Source organism: Bos mutus, chromosome 4 (assembly GCF_027580195.1).
Source record: "Bos mutus isolate GX-2022 chromosome 4, NWIPB_WYAK_1.1, whole genome shotgun sequence".
Classification (NCBI taxonomy): Eukaryota; Metazoa; Chordata; class Mammalia; order Artiodactyla; family Bovidae; genus Bos; species Bos mutus.
Genome location: NC_091620.1, coordinates 47,947,043 through 47,965,225, shown reverse-complemented (window position 1 = coordinate 47,965,225; position 18,183 = coordinate 47,947,043). Strand labels below are relative to the sequence as shown.

Genomic DNA, 18,183 nt, shown 5'->3' with positions numbered 1-18,183 from the left:
ACTCTGGATTCTTGCCTTTGTGCTACAGGTTGGCCACTGACTTTAGAATATGTGTAGGACATCATAAGGCCGACAAGGATTAAATCCTGACCCCTGCTGGCTGGTTCTCCTTTCCCCCCAGTTCTGTGGGCAGTTTCCCGGCACTTCTTGGGCACAGGGCCGAGGCTGGTTACATGGGAGGCAGGAGAAGCCTAGGGGAGCCTGAGCGCACAGGTGGGAGCATGCACCCTTCCTGCAGGTGTCGGCGATGGAGGATGGGAACATCATCAAGGACAGCAACGTGGTGCTGGAGATCCCAGCTCCCACCACCATTGCCTATGGCGTCATCGAGCTGTACGTGAGGGCAGACGGCCAGTTTGGTGAGTATGCCTCAGCTCGGGGCTCTGGAGGTGGGTTGAGTCATTGAGGAGGGACACCCCATTTTACCCTGAGGCTCATCTTGTAGAGGATTCCCTGCTGCTCTGGGGATGAGAGGAAAGAGGTATCAGAAGAGTTGGGGGATGTCCCACGGCAAGTGAGATGGCTGGCCGTGGTCCGAGGGTGTTGGTGCAGATGTCCGCATGGGGCGTGTGTTTCACATACAGGGCACAGCCCGAGTGCCATGGGGTCCTGTGAGGTCTCAGGCAGCTAGCTGAAGCCTGTGTCTGGGAGAGGAAAGACATTCCCCACGGGGCTGCCGTGAAGAGCAAGTTAGATGAGGCATGTGAAGTGCCTGGAACACTGGTGGCTTATTAAGTACTCACCTTGGCTATTATAATACTGTCATCATCCTAATTATCTTACCTCCCTTCCCCCAGCATGAAGCCCAAAAAGCTGCATTTGACCTTTCTGTCTGATCACCAGCGTGTTCAAAGCTGGAAGTTCACTGCGTCACTTGAAAATAAGGCTTTAGTAGCTGGTGTGACTGATGCTCTTAGGTGCTCAGGGCTCTTCCCTTAACACTCTTTCCAAGAGGTTGTGGGAGGCCAAGAAAACTGACTGCTTCTTGAGGACAGAAATGAATATATGTAACATCATAAATAATTAACTTTTTAAGGTATGGTCATATTATTGTGGCTTTGTTTACGAAGAGTCGTCTTAGTTTTTAGAGATTTACAGTGCCCTCCTCACAGGTGAAAAGAAACTGTGTGGTTTGCTTCAGACATGGTGGTGGGGAGCGTGGTGTGAGTGTGAGGGTGGAGACGAGGGAGGCGGCCACAGCTGCTCAGTGTCTGTGCGGAGGCTCGCTGCACGACTCTCGCCGTCCTTGTGCACTTACAGTTTTCCATGGTGATAGCGCTGTAAGGGTGTGCTCGGACGGGCCACGCACACCCACGGCTGCCTCCTGCCCTCCTGGGTTGTTTTCTATCAGGTGGGGGACCAGGCCAGGGATGAGGGGTTCTTCTGGGACTCAGGCTTCTGCCCTCACTCGGCCACTTGCGGAATCATGGTTCAGCTTCCATGGGCTCTCAGATCGCTGACTGTCCTGATGGGACGGTAGACAAGTGGACACATGAGGGGCATGGGGCACTGTCACTGAGCCTCCCTCTTTCTTTCACACATGGAGCATTCTGTGTTTCAGGGAGGTGACGAAAAGTGAAGCTGCCAGTTGTAGGAAGCTGGTCCAGGCGTTGGTCAGGGATGCACAGGATACCAGGAATACCAAGAATTGTGATCAACATCCTTTAGGTCCATGGTTCCAAAATTGTGTCATTCCAGACGTGATTATTATTCTGTTCTTTCTTTTTGAAAGACTCTGTCCACTGAACACACTGCCTCATTAGATTAAGTTCTCCCTTCGACTTTTGTTATAGGGCTTCCCTTATAGCTCAGTTGGAGAAGGCAATGGCACCCCACTCTAGTACTCTTGCCTGGAAAATCCATGGACAGAGGAGCCTGGTAGGCCGCAGTCCATGGGGTTGCTAAGAGTCGGACACGACTGAGCGACTTCCCTTTCACTTTTCACTTTCATGCATTGGAGAAGGAAATGGCAACCCCCTCCAGTGTTCTTGCCTGGAGAATCCCAGGGACAGGGGAGCCTGGTGGGCTGCCATCTATGGGGTCGCACAGAGTCAGACATGACTGAAGTGACTTAGCAGCAGCAGCAGCAGCAGCAGCAGCATAGCTCAGTTGGTAAAGAATCCGCCTGCAATGCAGGAGACCCTGGTTCGATTCTTGGGTTGGGAAGATTCGCTGGAGAAGAGGTAGGCTACCCACCCCAGTATTCTTGGGCTTCCCTTGTGGCTCAAGAATCCCTTGAGCCACAAGGGAATCCCTTTCCCTTGTGGTAAAGAATCTGCCTGCAGTGTGGGAGACCTGGGTTCGATCCCTGGGTTGGGAATATCCCCTGGAGAAGAGAAAGGCTACCCACTCTAGTATTCTGGCCTGGAGAATTCCATGGACTCTATAGTCCACGGGGTCGCAGAGTTGGACAGGACTGAGCGACTTTCACTTTCACTTTTCGGCTTTTGTTACCAGCGTGTGATATGCTGTGTCACCACAGGGGCCCACAGGGGCTTGTGTGACTCCAGCCCTGGCTGCTGAGGCCTTGGTTGTCCCGTGCAGATGGACTGGTGGTGGGGGTGTCACTTTTGTCAGGCCTTTTGGAAACTTGGCCTTCAAGGAGGATATGCCCATGAGGGTTCTGAGAACCCTTTGGTTTGGGGACCAACGGGAGCCCCTCCCTGTTTCCCTGAGGAGGTGTCCGCGCTGTTGGTGGCCACCCAACAGAGGGGTTTGGAAAGACAGTTTGCCTGGGGAAGCTCTCCTGTTTGGATTTCCATTTCAAGCCTTTCATTTTGGCTTGCTTCCTCTGTCTTGAAAATAAACTCCTCTTTGTGCTGCTGAGCAGAGGTGCCCTGGGGAGTTCTCGGGTTCCTTAGGCTCACTTCTCATACCCTGGCCTTCTCCCGCCACCTGCCCTGCCTATGCAGTGTGTTGGTCAGGCTCTTGTTCTGTGCAACTCACTGATTTTTAAGCCGGTTCTGCTTCTTTTTCCCATCTGTGTTTTTTGTTGCTCTTCCTGCACAACATTCTAATCTGGTTTCATAAACACCCCTGCAGGCGCTGGTCTGACTAAGAGGCTGTCTGATCTCTCCTCCTACCTTCAGGGTGTGAGTACATTTGACAACCGTCCTGTCTTTTGAAACTTTGCCAGGAGGTTACTTCCTCTGTGTCCCTTGGGGGAGATATCAGTGAGCCTGTCTTTGCCAAGGGGTTCCTTCAGCCATGACCCCTCTCTTTGCCAACAGCTCCCCTCTTATGTGGACATTCAGAAATATCATGTTCTCGTCTTGAATTTTAGTCCTTGCTTTGTAGAATTAAGCGTTTACCAATGTCCTTTCAGCACAAACTATTTTTTTTTTTAAACTTATCTTGTATTAGGGTATAGCCAGTTAACAATGTTGTGATAGTTTCAGGTGGACAGCAAAGGGACACAGACATACATGTGTATGTATCCATTCTCCCCCAAACTTTCTTCCCACCCAGCCTGCCACATAATATTGAGCAAAGTTCTCTGTGCTATATAGTAGGTCCTTGTTGGTTATGCATTTTAAATATAGCAGTGTCAGCATGAACTTACCGGGCACCTGTGGACGAGAACCTGTGCATTCCACCCTCCTGGGTCTGTGCACTTCTCTGCAGGTCCAGAGGCTGGTATCAACATCCCCTGCCCTGTTCCCATCATAGGCCTTTAACTGGCTCCTCCGCTTCGAATCTTCCCCATTTTAGCAGTGTAGCTAATGTGATTATTTAAAAATGCATGTCTGATCATTTCACTCACCTGCTTGAATGCCCTTCTGAGGCTCCCTTTGTCCTAAGATAAAGTCTGCACTCCTAGGCACGTTGTGTCCAGCCTTCCTGCTCATCTCTGGCACCTCCAAAGTTAACCCACCATCTGGGAACTCTCCACTCTTGCTTACTGTGAGCCTTTGTTTGGAGAGTGCTCCCTTCTTCTTGGCCCAGCTAATTCCTACCAGGCTTCAGGGGGCTACTTAGTCACTGCTTCATATAAGAAGTTCTTTCTTCATCCACTGGTTCTTTCTCTGCACCTGCCAGTCTGGCTTCAGTGACCCCCTCCACCTTTTCCACTTGTATCTTAGTCATTGTCAAAGCCTAGGTTGTAGCCCTTTTGCATCTCTGGCTCCGTGCAACATGTCTGATGCTGCAGAGTGAAGGAGTTGGTACTGCCCGCAGAGGAGCTGTGCGTGTGTACAGGAAGAGCACTGCTGGGGCTGTGGACTCCCAAAATACAGTTGGCCCCACAGGGCTCTGGGCAGCATTTGAGGCTGTGTTAATGGTCGTGGTCCTTGTTCTTCGGGAGCATGACCTGGGGGTTCACACTTACCCACCTTGGTGCCTGGTGTAGCGGGTGGAGTCAGCCGGGGCATCCTGGATGCCCAGGAGTGTGGGTAGGTTGAGTGAGTAAGTGAAAGCTTGTTTCATTTGTCTTTTGACAACTGTCCTGTCTTATGGATGTTATTAGTGCCCACACCAATTCAAAATGTGTTAATACCCGCACCTTCCACATGTTATGCAAGTACTAGCTCAGCCGCATCCTCATTCCATAGCCTGTACACAGATTATTAAATAGAAGCATAAAAAGAAGGCGCATTCTTTTTTAAAAAATGTTTTATTGAAGTGCAGTTGGTTTACAATGTGGTGTTAGTTTCAGGTGCCTTCTAACAAGCAGATTCCTGCCCCCATCCATGATCTACTGACACCTACTCTCCCTGAGAATATGATTTTTTTAAAAACATTTTTCCCTCTGTGTTTATGTGTATATGTATTCATTTTAAATTTTTATTGGAGTGTAGTTGATTTACCATGTTTCAGGTATACCACAAAGTGATTCAATTATACGTAAATCCATTCTTTTTTTAGATTCTTTTCCCATATGTGTCATTACAGAGTATTGAGTGGAGTTCCCTGTGCTATATAGTAGGTTCTTATTAGTTACCTGTTTTATATATAGTAATTACTATATGTTAATCCCAACCTTCTGGTTTATCCCCTCCCACTGTTTTCTTCCTTGTTAACCATAAAATTGTTTTCTCTATCTGTAGCTCTATTTATGTTTTGTAAATAAGTTCATTTGTACCATTTTAACAGATTTTACATATAAGCAGTTACCATATATGTCCTTTCTCTGTCTGACTTCACTCAGTATGACAATCTCTAGGTCCATTCATGCTGCTGCAAATGGCATTATTTTATTTTTAATGCCTGAGAAGCACTCCGTTGTACATATGTACCACATCTTTTTCTGTTCCTGTGGATGGACATTTAGGTTGCTTCCATGTCTTGACTATTGTAAATAGTGTGAGTGTGCCTATATCTGTTTGAATTATGGATTTCTCCTGCTATGTGCCCAGGAGTGGGGACTGCTGGATCATATGGTAGTTTTATTTTTATTTTTTAAGGAACCTCTATAGTGGTTGTACCAATTTACATTCCCACCAACAGTGTAGAAGGGTTCCCTTTTCTCCACACACTCCTCTGCATTTATTATTTGTAGATTTTTTGATGATGACTATTCGGACCAGTGTGAGGTGATATCTCATTATAGTTTTGATTTGCATCTCTAATAATCAGTGATGGTGAACATCTTTCATGTGCCTTCTGGCCATCTGTATGTCTTCTTTGGATAAATGTCTATTTAGATCTCCTGCCTATTTTTTGATTGTGTCATTCTGTTTTTGTTATTACTGAGCTGCGTTGAGCTGTCTGTGTTTTGAAGATTCTTTGTTGACGACTTCATTTGCAAATATTTTCTCCCATCCTGAGGGTTGTCTTTTCATTTTGTTTATGATTTTCTTCGTGCAAAAGCTTTTAAGATTAATTGGGTCTCATTTGTTGTTTTTATTTTCATTACTCTAAGAGGTGGGTCAGAAGGAGAATCCTCATTAAGTTCACACACTGTTTTTGCTTAGCAAGAACACACCGTTACATTTTTACCTACAACTTAGTTACCCTAGTTGGGCTCTCAAATGTGAAAGTATTTAAGGAGCATTTCTTTTTATTATTTAAAAAAACTTTTTATTTTGGGAAATTACACACATGTTCAGAAGTACAGATAATAATATACTGAACCCTATGTACCTACCATCCAGCTTCATTAACTTGGACAATTCATGTTTCATCTATAAGTTCCCCACCTTCCTCCATCCCTACTCAAATTGTTTTGAAGCAAATCATAGGCATTATATATTTTTGTTTATAAATATGGAAACATCCCTAAAAGATAAGGCTTTTAAAAAGACTTATTTTCCTTCCTATGGATTCATGTAGAATATATTCTTTTGTGTCTGGATTTTCCCACTCTATATAAGTTTCATTCATATAATTGCAGTAAAAACTTTACTACTTGTTAATGAAGAAAAATTGACTCTCCAAGAGCCATGTAACCACTTGTGCACCTAAATATATTGTCAATAATTCTGTAATATCAGTTCAGTCAGATCAGATTTATCAATCAAATTCAAATTTCCTCACTTATATATCGTGGGTTGTTTGTTGGGAGTTGGTTTGTTCCACTCAGGCTAAGGAAATACTTCTGATGATTGGAAGATTGCTTCCTGCCTGTTCAGAGAGCCTTATGTTAGGAACGACCATTTCTCTGGCATTTGTAGGAAGTGGCTGAACTTTGGTCAAACAGCTTTACGTGTGCGAAGTGGATTTATGGGGAAGAGGGTGGATGTGCCTCCCTGCCCTCTTGACTTAGGTAAAGCTGGGACTGGGATGTGCCAGTGAGGCTGACCCTTCTGCCTGGCTTGTCCTTTTCTCCTCCATTACAGAATTCTGCCTCCTACAAGGGAAGCATGGTGGCTTTGAGCAGGAAAGGAGAAGCAACTCTGTCTTGCTGGACCCCCTGCCCTTCCGAGAGTTTGTGTTCTGGGACATGCCAGATGCCGGACAAGGGCTGCCTGCCCAGGATAAGCCACTGAGTGTTTTAAAACAAGGTACTGTCACAGGATGGGGCATGGTGAGCTGACGGGCAGTTGACTGCTCTGCCCCCAGGAAGTGGTGTGCCCTTCAGGAGGGCTGATTCCCCAGAGATTCATGGAAAACATCTGAGAACAGAGAAGATGGTGCCTGAGTCAGTTCTGGTTCTCAGCAGGACCCACCTTGATCAGATCTTAGGGAACCTCTGGTCTTGGATGGTCTGTTTTAAGGAAGTGGTGGGAGGCTGAGAAGGGCAGGAGTCGGGGCCTAGCATTTTCTTTCATTTGAACCATGGCAGTCTTGCTGACTACCAAGAAGAACTAGTCAGCAGTGAGGAGAGAGAACCCAAGTTTTGCATCTGTTTCATTTATTCCAGGCTTCATTGCCAAGATAAGCAATGCTTTGTCAGCACTGCAAAATAAAATGCTCTCTTGGAGGCCCATATCCACGTGGCATGAAGCCGTATGGTGCCCAGGCATCCAGCGACGAGGAAGGCAGGACGTGTGATGTGCCTGCGGCAGTTCCTTTTGCTCTCCACAGCACTTTGTGTTTTAAAAAGTTTTTGTCGGGGAGTAGGTTGGGAATTAGTAGGAGTACAGTATATGGTAGAAAAGGAGATGGGCAAGGAAAAAGAGAAATGAATAATTAAGTAAGAGCGACTTTCACTTCCACTTTACTAAAGAGTGCTAGGAGCAGCTCAGAATCTCTGGCTTGGAGGGTAAGAAGCCCCCATCAATGGGGCTTCAGCGAGTCCCAAACCAGAGGATAGATGCTTTTGTTTCTGTAGCAAAAATGTCAGTGTTGACAGAATTGGCAGTGAAGGCCCACTCTGAAGGCTTTCCTATCTAACGCCAGGGCTGCAGGCCGCCTCCTGATGTTTGGGTGTGATTTTCAGCTGCCACTTAAGATTAGAACCACTGCAGCCTTAACTGCATGCACTACAGGGAAGTGACAAGACAGGATGAGCTTTCTTATAATTTCCTTTCCCATTAGTCTACCCTGCAAGCTGGCCATTCTAGTCAGCCGGGGGTGGAGTAGGGAGGCTGGGTGGTTTAGGCGGGAGTAGGGTGGGGGCCTGCTTCTGTGCCCTTAAACTCTAGAGCAGCCAGGACAGCCTTTCTATCCAGGCTGGGGGTGGTGAGGACTAAATTTGGTTTATAGGGCAGTTTTTTAGTATAACTGTTGTTGGAATTTGACATCAGCAGAGGTGGTGCATTTATGTATTGCTCTCCATCCCTGTATATGGAAGCTTTGGGTTATCAAATCTTGTTTTCAAATTCCCACTGGGCTTAAATTACTAGAAGCTTCTGACTGTCTTAAAAAAGGAAGATTTTAATGGGAGAGTCTCAGGCATCCTGAAGAGGGTGTTGAGTGATCCAGCTGAGGTTCTAACCCATTCTCCAGGACAGGTAAAAAAGAATGGGGAAATTGGCTATCTTGTGTTTGCCTAATGAAAATTATGCTAGCCCCTTGAAGAGCAGAGTACATCATGAGAAACGCTGGGCTTGAAGAAGCACAAGCTGGAATCAAGATTGCCAGAAGAAATATCAATAACCTCAGATATGCAGATAACACCACCCTTATGGCAGAAAGTGAAGAAGAACTAAACAGTCTCTTTATGAAAGTAAAAAAGGAGAGTGAAAAAGTTGGCTTAAAGCTCAACATTCAGAAAACGAAGATCATGGCATCCGGTCCCATCACTTCATGGCAAACAGATGGGGAAACAGTGGCTGACTTTATTTTTCTGGGCTCCAGAATCACTGCAGATGGTGACTGCAGCCATGAAATTAAAAGATGCTTACTTCTTGGAAAGTTATGACCAACCTAGACAGCATATTAAAAAGCAGAGACATTACTTTGCCAACAAAGGTCCGTCTAGTCAAGGCTATGATTTTTCCAGTGGTCATGTATGGATGTGAGAGTTGGACTGTGAAGAAGGCTGAGCACCAAGAATTGATGCTTTTGAACTGTGGTGTTGGAGAAGACTGTTGAGAGTCCCTTGGACTGCAAGGAGATCCAACCAGTCCATTCTAAAGGAGATCAGTCCTGGGTGTTCTTTGGAAGGACTGATGTTGAAGGTGAAACTCCAATACTTTGGCCACCTGATGCGAAGAGCTGACTCATTTGAAAAGACTCTGATGCTGGGAAAGATTGAGGGCAGGAGGAGAAGGGACGACAGAGGATGAAATGGTTGGATGGCATCACCGACTCGATGGACATGGGTTTGGGTGGACTCCGGGAGTTGGTGATGGACAGGGAGGCCTGGCGTGCTGCAGTTCATGGGGTTGCAAAGAGTTGCACACGACTGAGTGACTGAACTGAACTGAACAGCATGCATTTCATGTTAAAGGATACAAAATCTGCAGTGTACTGGAAAGATATGAAAAATAATGCATTTTGGAATTTGTGTGGCTCTGAAGCTTTGTAAAAGTCCTAACTGATGTTTAGTAAGTTAGACTTGATAATTTAATAATAATTGCAAATGACTTTTTCAGGAAATTGATTAGACTTAATTACTGTTTAGTGAGTCATCAGGAAAAGGTCTGAGACAAAACTTGGCTTCCCTCTTTTCTGTCTGCCCATCCTCCCTTTCCTTCCCCATTTCTTTCTTCCTTTAATAGTCTGGTTAGTGAAAAACACACAGGGTGGTATTTAACACTCTTTATTTCTGAGTTCCACTATTGACCATGCAGCTGGAAGTGTCTATGAAAGAACAGAGGACAGTTCTCTCTGAAATGCCTGAGTTTCTGTCCCTAGTTCTGGGGTAAGTCATGAGACCTGGTGTGCTCTGCTGTGTTCACAGCCACTCTGCTCTTAGAGAGGAATTTCCATCCCTTCATGGAGTTGCCCGAGCAGCAACAGATAGCCCTGAATGACGTCCTCCAGGCGGTCCTGTTGGATGAAGAATTACTGGTGGTCCTGGAACAAGTGGTAAGACTGGAGACACCTCGAGGCAATGTCTCTGCCTATTTTTCTGGGCTAGGTCTCTCGGGATAAGAGACCTTGAGCTAGGGTAAAATCGTGTTTGAAATTTCTTCACCTCCTTTTAATCCTAAAGCTGTTTTTGTTCTTAGTCGTAGCCCCTTGGTTTTCTAACTGTAGAAGGGTAGCTGAGGTGCAGAGTAGAAGGGTGTATTGGTTTCCTAGTGTTGTTGTGACAAATTACCACAAACTGCAATGTATTCTTTTACAGTTCTGGAGGCCACAAGTCTAAAGTCAAGGTGTCATCAGGGCTTTGCTTCCCACAGACTCTAGGAGAGAATCCGTGTGTGCCTGCTCCAGCTCTGGGGAGCTCCTGGCACCCCTTTGCTTGTGGCCACATCGCTCAAGTCTCTGTCTTCATGTGGCCGTCTCCTTTTCTGTCTCTTAATGGACACACACCCACCCCTGGATTTAGGGTCCACTCCAATCTAGGTTGATCTTGAGATTTGCCTTAACTACATCTGCAAGAACTTCAAATAGGGTCTTATTGTGAAGCTCCGGGTGGACCTATATTTGGGGACCACTGGTAAAGAAGCCGCCTGTCAATGTAGGAGACATAAGAGACACGGGTTTGAGCCCTGGGTTGGGAAGATCCCCTGGAGGGGAGGGCATGGCAACCCACTCTAGTATTACTACCTGGAGAATCCCATGAACAGAGGAGCCTGGTGGGCTACAGTCCATAGGGTCGCAAAGAGTGAGACAGGACTGAATTAGCATGTATGAATGCACCAGCTCACGGTGAGGGTTGTATGTCGTGAAGGCAGAGGCTGGGTTGTGCCCGGCTTCACCTCTGGCTTTACTACATCTGTCTCTCTCCCCACCCCCCCAACCTCATCCCGCAGTGTGATGACATAGTCAGCAGCCTGTCACCCTCACTGGTGGCTCTGGGGGAGCTGAAGCCATCACAGAAGCACAACCTCACGACCTTCCTGCGGCTGGTGGGGTGCAGTGTGCAGGGCGAGCGTCTGGGCTCAGAGGATGTGGTCGACAACCAGAAACTCTTCTCTACAGCCTTCTTCTTGGTCAGTGCGCTAGCAGGTATGGATCAAAGGGAAAAAAAGGGAAGAAATGCTGTTGCCTTGAAATTGCTTTGCTTACTGTGTGGGAGATTTGGTTCCCACCTTTTCAAGCAGTGCAGGGAAGATAAGCAGGAGAGTTTACAGTACTGCCATGAAGTCATGGACTTGCTGCTAGCCTCCTCCACTCTCTTGGAGAGGACTTTCTTTCCTCTCCCAGGGAGGGCTGTCTGCAGGCACACCCCCTCACCCACACAGGAAACCACTTCCCCAGACAGCCTGTGATTCACACTTGAAAGCCACTGCTACTCAACATTGCCAGGCATCATTTGGCAACTGCTATCTCCCCGTGTTTCGGTCCTTCTCATCCTCTTGTTCCTCTTTGCAAACTTATGGCCCTATCCTGAGTGCAGCATTGTGGCCATGAGAGCAGGGAGGCTGCAAAGAGCATCCCAAAGCACTAGGATGCTGAGCCCAGCGCCTTCACAACCTCCACACCCATCCTGGCCATCCAGTTATCAGTGAGCTGAAGAGCCCGCCCTACACTTCCGTACCAACTCCCACCCAGAATGCAGCATGCCAGAGGGTCTGTGGGACCAGAACGAGGTCATCCTGTATGAGGAATTTATTTGTCTGCACCGGGTCTTTGTTGCAGCACGCGAGATCTTGAGTTGAGATTTAGTTCCCTGACCAGGGATTGAACCTGGGTCCCCTGCGTTGGGAGTTTGGAGTCTGAGCACTGGACCACCAGGGGAGTCCCAGAAGCTGGACTTTTACTTCTCAGAGAGGCAAGAGCTGACAAACTAGCCCAGTCTTAGTCCCTGCAACTTCTTTTCAAGGTGGACGTTGAGTTCCTGATACATTTCAAGAGTTCCTCCTTAGCACTGCCCTGGAACAAAAGACCAGGAATCTTCAGTTTTTGAATAACAAGAGCAAATGCCTCTTCCAGCCCCATATGCCAATGAATGTATGCTCTATATCTTATTCCATGTCATGGGTAAATGTTTTGACTGGGACAGGATATAAGACGAGAGCCCTGTGGAACTCCACTAGAGACCTTTCCCCCAATGTTAATCATTATATAAGAGAGTCTAAAAACAGGCATTCTATCAGGAGCTGATCTACAGGCCAGAGTTCTCTAGCTTTTGAGAAGCCTTTCCTTCACAATTTACCTTGACTTTTGTATGTTGGGAGGTTTTTGATTACATTGATTTCAGTCTACCTAGTGGAAATCAGTCTTTTCGGATTTTCTATTTCTTTCTGATTCAGTGCTGGTGAGTGGTATGTTTTTAGGAGTTTATTCATTTCTTCTAGGTTGTCCACAGTACTCTCTTATGATCTCTTGTATTTCTGGGGAATCAGTTGTAACATCTACACTTTCATTTCTGATTTTATTTGAGGCATCTCTTTTTCTTGGCAAATCTAGCTAAATGTTTGTTAATTCATCTTTTCAAAGAACTAGCTATTCATTTCATTGATTTTTTTAAAAAATCTATTAGTCTGTTTTTAATTTCCACCCTCATCTTAGTGATGTCCTTCTCTCTACTAACTCTGGGTTTCATTTGTTCCTTTTGAGGTATAGAGTTAGGTTGTTTGAGATTTTTCTTGTCTCCTGAGGTACCATTTATTGCTGTGAGCTCTCCTCTTAAACTGCCTTTGCTACATCACCTAAATTTTCATGTGCTGTATTTCCATTTGTCTAAAGGTATTTTTGAGCCATTCTTTCCTTATTGGTTTTCTGTCTGATCTAGCCATTGATGAAAGTGGAGTATTAAAGTCCCCCACTATTATTGTATTGCTGCCCATTTCTCTTTTTAGGCCTATTTGCTTATATATTTAGGTGCTCTTATGTGCGTGCACGCATGAGTGCTCAATTGTATTTGACTATTTTGCGAGCCCATGGACTGTAGCCCGCCAGGCTCCTCTGTCCATGGGATTTTCCAGGCAAGAATACTGGAGTGGGTTGCCATTTCTCCAGGGGATCTTCCTGACCCAGGAATTGAACCTGCAGCTTCTTTACTACTGAGCCAAAAGGTGATGCTGTGCCGGATGTGTACATACTCACAGTGTTGTATCCTCTTGGTGGCTTGACCCCTTTATCATTGCGTAGCGCTCCTGTCTCTCATTACAGTGTTAAAGTCTGTTTATGATATAAAGATGGCCTATTAACCCCCGTTTTCTTTTGGTTTCGGTTTGCATGGACTATCTTTCCTTCCCTTTTGTTTTCAGTCTGTGTATGTCCTCACATCTGAAATGAGTCTCCCATAGGCAGTATAATGTTTTTTTTTTTTTTTAAATGTATCCATTCAGCAACTCTGTACTAAATTCTCCAATCAAAAGACAATTACATTTAAAGTGATTACTGACAGATATGTACTCACTGCCATTTTGTTAATTATTTAGTGACTCTTTGGTAGTTCTTTTGTTGCTTTCTTCTCTTGCTCTCCTCTTCTGTGACTTGATGATTTTCTGTAATGATATGCTCAGATTCCTTTCTCATTTTTTTTGTGGTTACCATGAGGATTACATGCCAACTTAAATTGTTACCAACATAGTATGTATAACAGTCTAAGTTTAAACACATTCTAAATCTCCACATTTTACTTTCCTCTCCTGCCATTTTACGGTTTTGATGTCACAAATCATATCTTTTTATCTTGCATATCCCTTAAGAAATTACTGCATTTTTACTGCTTTTGTCATTTAACCTCATACTAGTTTTGTAGGTGATTAATTTACCCTTCAACATTAGATTATTATGAATTTTACTATATATTTACCTTTACCAGTGAGACAGATTTATTTTCATATGTTTTCTTATTACTAATTAGTACTCTTTCATTACAGCTTAAACAGGTTCCTTTAACTTGTCTTGCAAGGTTGGTCTAGTGGTGGTGAATTCCTTCAGCTTTTGCTTGTCTGGAAAGTTCTCTCCCCTTCAATTCTGAATGACAACTTTATCAGGTAGAATATTCTTGGTTGCAAGTTTTTTTTTTCTTTCAGTACTTTCACTGTATCATACCACTCCCTTCTAGGATGCAAAGTTTCTACTGAAAAACCTAATCTGCTGATAGCCATATGGAGGGGTTCCCCTGTAACTGTTTTTCTCTCGCTGCTTTTACGATTCTCTCCTTGTCTTTATGTTTTGACATTTTAATGTGGTCTGGGTCTCCTGGGTCTGAGTGTTTGTTTCCTTCCCCACATTAGGAGAGTTTTCAGCCCCTTTTTTCTTCTTCTTCTGGTATCCCTAGGTGCAAATGTTGGTTTGCCAGATGATGTAGCATAGTTTCTTGAGCTGTGTTCGCAAAAAGATGCTGCTCCAATTGGGTGAATTCCACTGCTTTGTCTTTTGAGTTCAGTGATCTTTTCTTCTACTTCATCTAGTGTATGGCTGAAACCCACTAGTGTCTGTTTTGGTTCAGGTACTGTATTCTTCATTTCTGTGACTTAATATTTGGTATTTTCCTGCATTTTCTGTTTCTTTGTTGAAGTTCTCAGTGTTCATCCGTTCTTCTCCCAAGCTTGTTAAGCAGCTTTAGGATCATAAAGCTGCTTTTTGAACCCTTTAACAGGTAAATCACTTATATTCTTTTCATTCAGGACCTTTTTTGAGATTTTTATCTTGTTCTGTTTGGGACATTTTTCTCTGTTTCTTCATTTTCCTTGCTTTTCTGTGTTTGCTTCCATGCATAAGATAACACAGTCACCTCTCGCAGTCCTGAGGGAGTGGTCTCTCGCAAGAAAGAACCTTATTGTTTAGCCTTGCCCTAGCTCTCTCTTGTTTCTCAAACCTCTGTGATTGTTCAAGCAGCTTATTTTTAGTGGCTCCCAAGAGTTGAGGGTTTGTCAACACCTGTCAGTGTCCCAGAGAGGGGCTCAGACAGCACTCAGATTCAGGCTGGTTAGAGGCCAGACCTTCAGGCAGAGCTTTTAAAGTATATGAATATATATAGACCACAAGTGTAAATCCCACAAGCCAGAGCCTGGTGACCTGGAAATGTCATCTGGGTGGCAGTCACAAAAATCACAAGTTCCTTTCCAGGAGATGTCAGCACCCTGGAATGAGGCAGATAGAGCATAAAGGGTGGGGTTCAGGCCCTCCACCACAGGGAGAAGCTCGGGGTTTGAGTTCCCTCCTGAGTGTGGGTCGTGGCACCAGAAGGGTGCTTTACAGGGAGATTGTGCTCGGCCTCTCCTACCTGCTGCCGTGGGCTTTTCTTCCTAGTTCACCTGATGTGTAGGGAGTCGCTCGGCAGTTTGGGGTTTTTTCAGAGGAAACTCTTCCACGTGCTGCTGTTGATTCAGTCTGTCTGTGGGAGGTGGTGAGTTCTGGATTTTCCTGTGGTGCTGTCTTGGACCTGCCTCCTTGTCCTTGTTTAAAGCACTGCAGTCTCAGCATCTGGCTGGTCTCCTGGAACCCTTTCTCCACCATTCTGTGACCTTAAGCATGAACTTCCCAGATCTCATCTGCTAAATACTTAGAATATGAAAGATCAAAAGTCATTTCAATTCCATAAACAACTGAAGAAGCCTCTACTGTGTTTCAGGCACTGCCAGATGCTGAGGTAGGAGAAAAATCAACATCCCCACCCTCAAGGGAATTAATCAAGGGAAGTAAAGTAGTAAAATCAGATGGTAGGCTTCTCACATGGTCCTAGTGGTAAAGAACCCACCTGCCAGTCTGGGAGACCTAAGAGACGTGGGTTCAGTCCTTGGGTCAGGAAGATCCCCTGGAGAAGGGTATGGCAACCCACTCCAGTATTGTTGCCTGGAGAATCCCATGGGCAGAGGAGCCTGGCAGGCTACAGTCCATAGGGTTGCAAAGAATTAGACACGAGGGCTTAAGTGCTGAGTTGCTTCAGTCAAACTCTGCAAAGCAGATGCTATTTTTTCATCCCCATGTCCTCAGCCAGGTTCAGGGTAGGAAATGACCACTGAGTAACATGGAAATAAAGTATTTCCAGGAATAAGGGATGATGATGATTACAGGGGATTCAGGAGTCACCTGAAAAGTGAGGAGATGGAAACATGAACTGGTGAGATGACCGTGACAGTAGCTCAGCCAGGACGTCATGTTCCAGGTGACTGTGTTCCTGCCCTTCACAGCTGTGGGGATCTTTCCACAAGGCAAGGCTACATGTATTTACCATCTTCATCTTCCTGACTTGGAATCAGGGCCTCCTTGAGGATTTGTTGAAAATGGTGGATCCTCTCTGGAGATGAAAGCACACACAAGCTTTAAATGCAGTTTAGGGGGTTCACTGGTAGGACTGTATCTTCAGGGCTGCCCCATGCACCCAGCAGCCTTCCTCTCCTGGGAACAAGCCATGTTTCATTGTCCTCTGCTGGGTTTCAGCCTAAGCAGCACACTGCCCTTTATAAATAAGGCTGCTGATTAACGCAGGAGATGGAGGAGTTCATGAGTGTTCCCTGGGCCAGATGATAGAGCAGATGACTCTTCTCTTTTGCCTTTTCAGCTCAAATGTTGTATCTCAAGGGATTGGGTCCTTTTAGCAATCTCATCTGTTCTATCCTGGGAGGTATTTAAAACCAGTTTGGAATAACACTCATCTGGATTCCCTGTTCCTGGGGCTGGGAAGGACCCTTCTGGTGCAGCCCCCAGGCATGCGCAGCTCTGTGTCAATCCTGAGAATCGCCAGTGCCAGGCCGGGGGCCCTGCACAATTCTGGGCTCAGGAGCTCTGCTGTGCCAGCCCTTCAGAATAGGTTGAAACAGGCTACATTTTCCCCCTACGACATGACTAGTGACCTAGGTGTAATCCTTTATAGTTTATTTAGTTGTCTGACATAGGCTAAGAAAAAACAACAACAAACCCGCCCCCCCCCCCCCCACATTTATAGTACTCAAATGAGGAAATATGCTAGGAGAGGTATACCAAAGATCACTCCCCAAATATTTAGTGGGGTGAAACATAGCTCTTTTGTCACTAAATCCCAGGTTCTTTCTACCTTTCTGTGTTGACTAATTTTTCCTTGAGTCTGTACAGTTCTTTCTGATTGGAGAATTACATGCAAGAAATATCCTCCGGTGAACACAGAGCTGGTTACTTGGTCCCTACATCTATTTTGTAAAAGACTGTGCTGCTTGTGTAGCCCGCTTTGTTCATTTATTCTGCAATAAGTGAGCATATCTGGCTGGCAGAGGACATCTAAGTTAGGTACAACCCAGGGGTTGGCTCTGCTTCCGTGTATGCTTTCTTTGGGCAGTGACTGATTCTCTTTTTCTCCTGCAGAAATGCCAGATAATGCAGCAGCTTTGCTGGGCACTTGCTGTAAACTCCAGATTATCCCTCTGCTGTACCACCTGGTAAGAACCCTCCCCGAGGGGACCTGGGGTTGGTAGGAACAGGGAAATGAGGGGGAGATGAATACCCAGCAGCTGATAAAACTTGTTAGGATTTCTCAGCCACAATAGCCCTTCAAAATAGGTTAAAACAGGTATTACTAACCTCACATTCTTTTATACCCTGCCTACATCACACACACATAAGAAAACCAAAGCTCAGAGGGAAAGGAGTTATCTGGAGAACTTGCTAGCAGGGCTTGTCTTTATACTCCAGGTCTCAGGATTTCGGCATTTCTTGGAGAGAATTTTGGCCAAGGCTTGTTGCAGGGAAGGGGCCTGACACCATATTATTTGCCATGCCAGTTCTATGGCTGGACCAGTCTGATTCAGCACTGAATTCAACAGGGAGGTATTCAATAGGACGGCTTTGTCTCAGGGAGACTTTCATTTTCTCTTAGGAATATCATTAGCTTCATGCCCTCGGGAAATGTCATGGCAAGAGTAAGAGTTAAGTAATGATGAGCTTAGCCCTGAAAATCAAGGTTAAGTTTTCCTTTTTAAATTACAAATTAGGTCATTAACAGAAGGAACCATCGACAGACAGGCCGGGGCAGCTCCTCTAATGTGGCTTCTGCAGGTGTTGCTTAGCCTGGGGCAGACAAGCAAAGCATCCCTGGTTACTTATTTTGAGGCCTGGTTCCTAAGGGCTGATGCCATCATGCTGTTTAGACCCAAAGAACTAAAGCCTGGAGCTCTGCGGCCAGGTCTGTAGAGCAGGTGCTGGGGTAGACTGCCTACATAGGACCCTGCAGTTTGTTACTCATCTGCCCTGGGAACTTGTCGGCATGGTGGTTACTGCCTTTGGTGCATCCTTGTGTAGCAGAGACCTGTGGAAACTGCAGCGAGGCATCATTCCAAGAAGCAGTTCAGATGTCATTCACAACTGAAAGCAGAG

At 45.6% G+C, this 18,183-nt stretch overlaps 1 protein-coding gene across 2 annotated transcripts in view; it reads left to right on the top strand.

The window, feature by feature from the left end:
* The window catches only part of GSDME (gasdermin E), a 70,900-nt gene that overhangs the window by 46,974 nt on the left and 5,743 nt on the right, over positions 1 to 18,183 (top strand). For both annotated transcript variants that reach the window (XM_070369443.1, XM_005902875.3), the window contains exons 5-9: positions 239 to 359; positions 6,777 to 6,941; positions 9,728 to 9,855; positions 10,749 to 10,944; positions 17,176 to 17,249. In XM_070369443.1, coding sequence (XP_070225544.1) covers positions 239 to 359; positions 6,777 to 6,941; positions 9,728 to 9,855; positions 10,749 to 10,944; positions 17,176 to 17,249 — 684 coding nt within the window. The remainder of the gene's footprint in view (positions 1 to 238; positions 360 to 6,776; positions 6,942 to 9,727; positions 9,856 to 10,748; positions 10,945 to 17,175; positions 17,250 to 18,183) is intronic.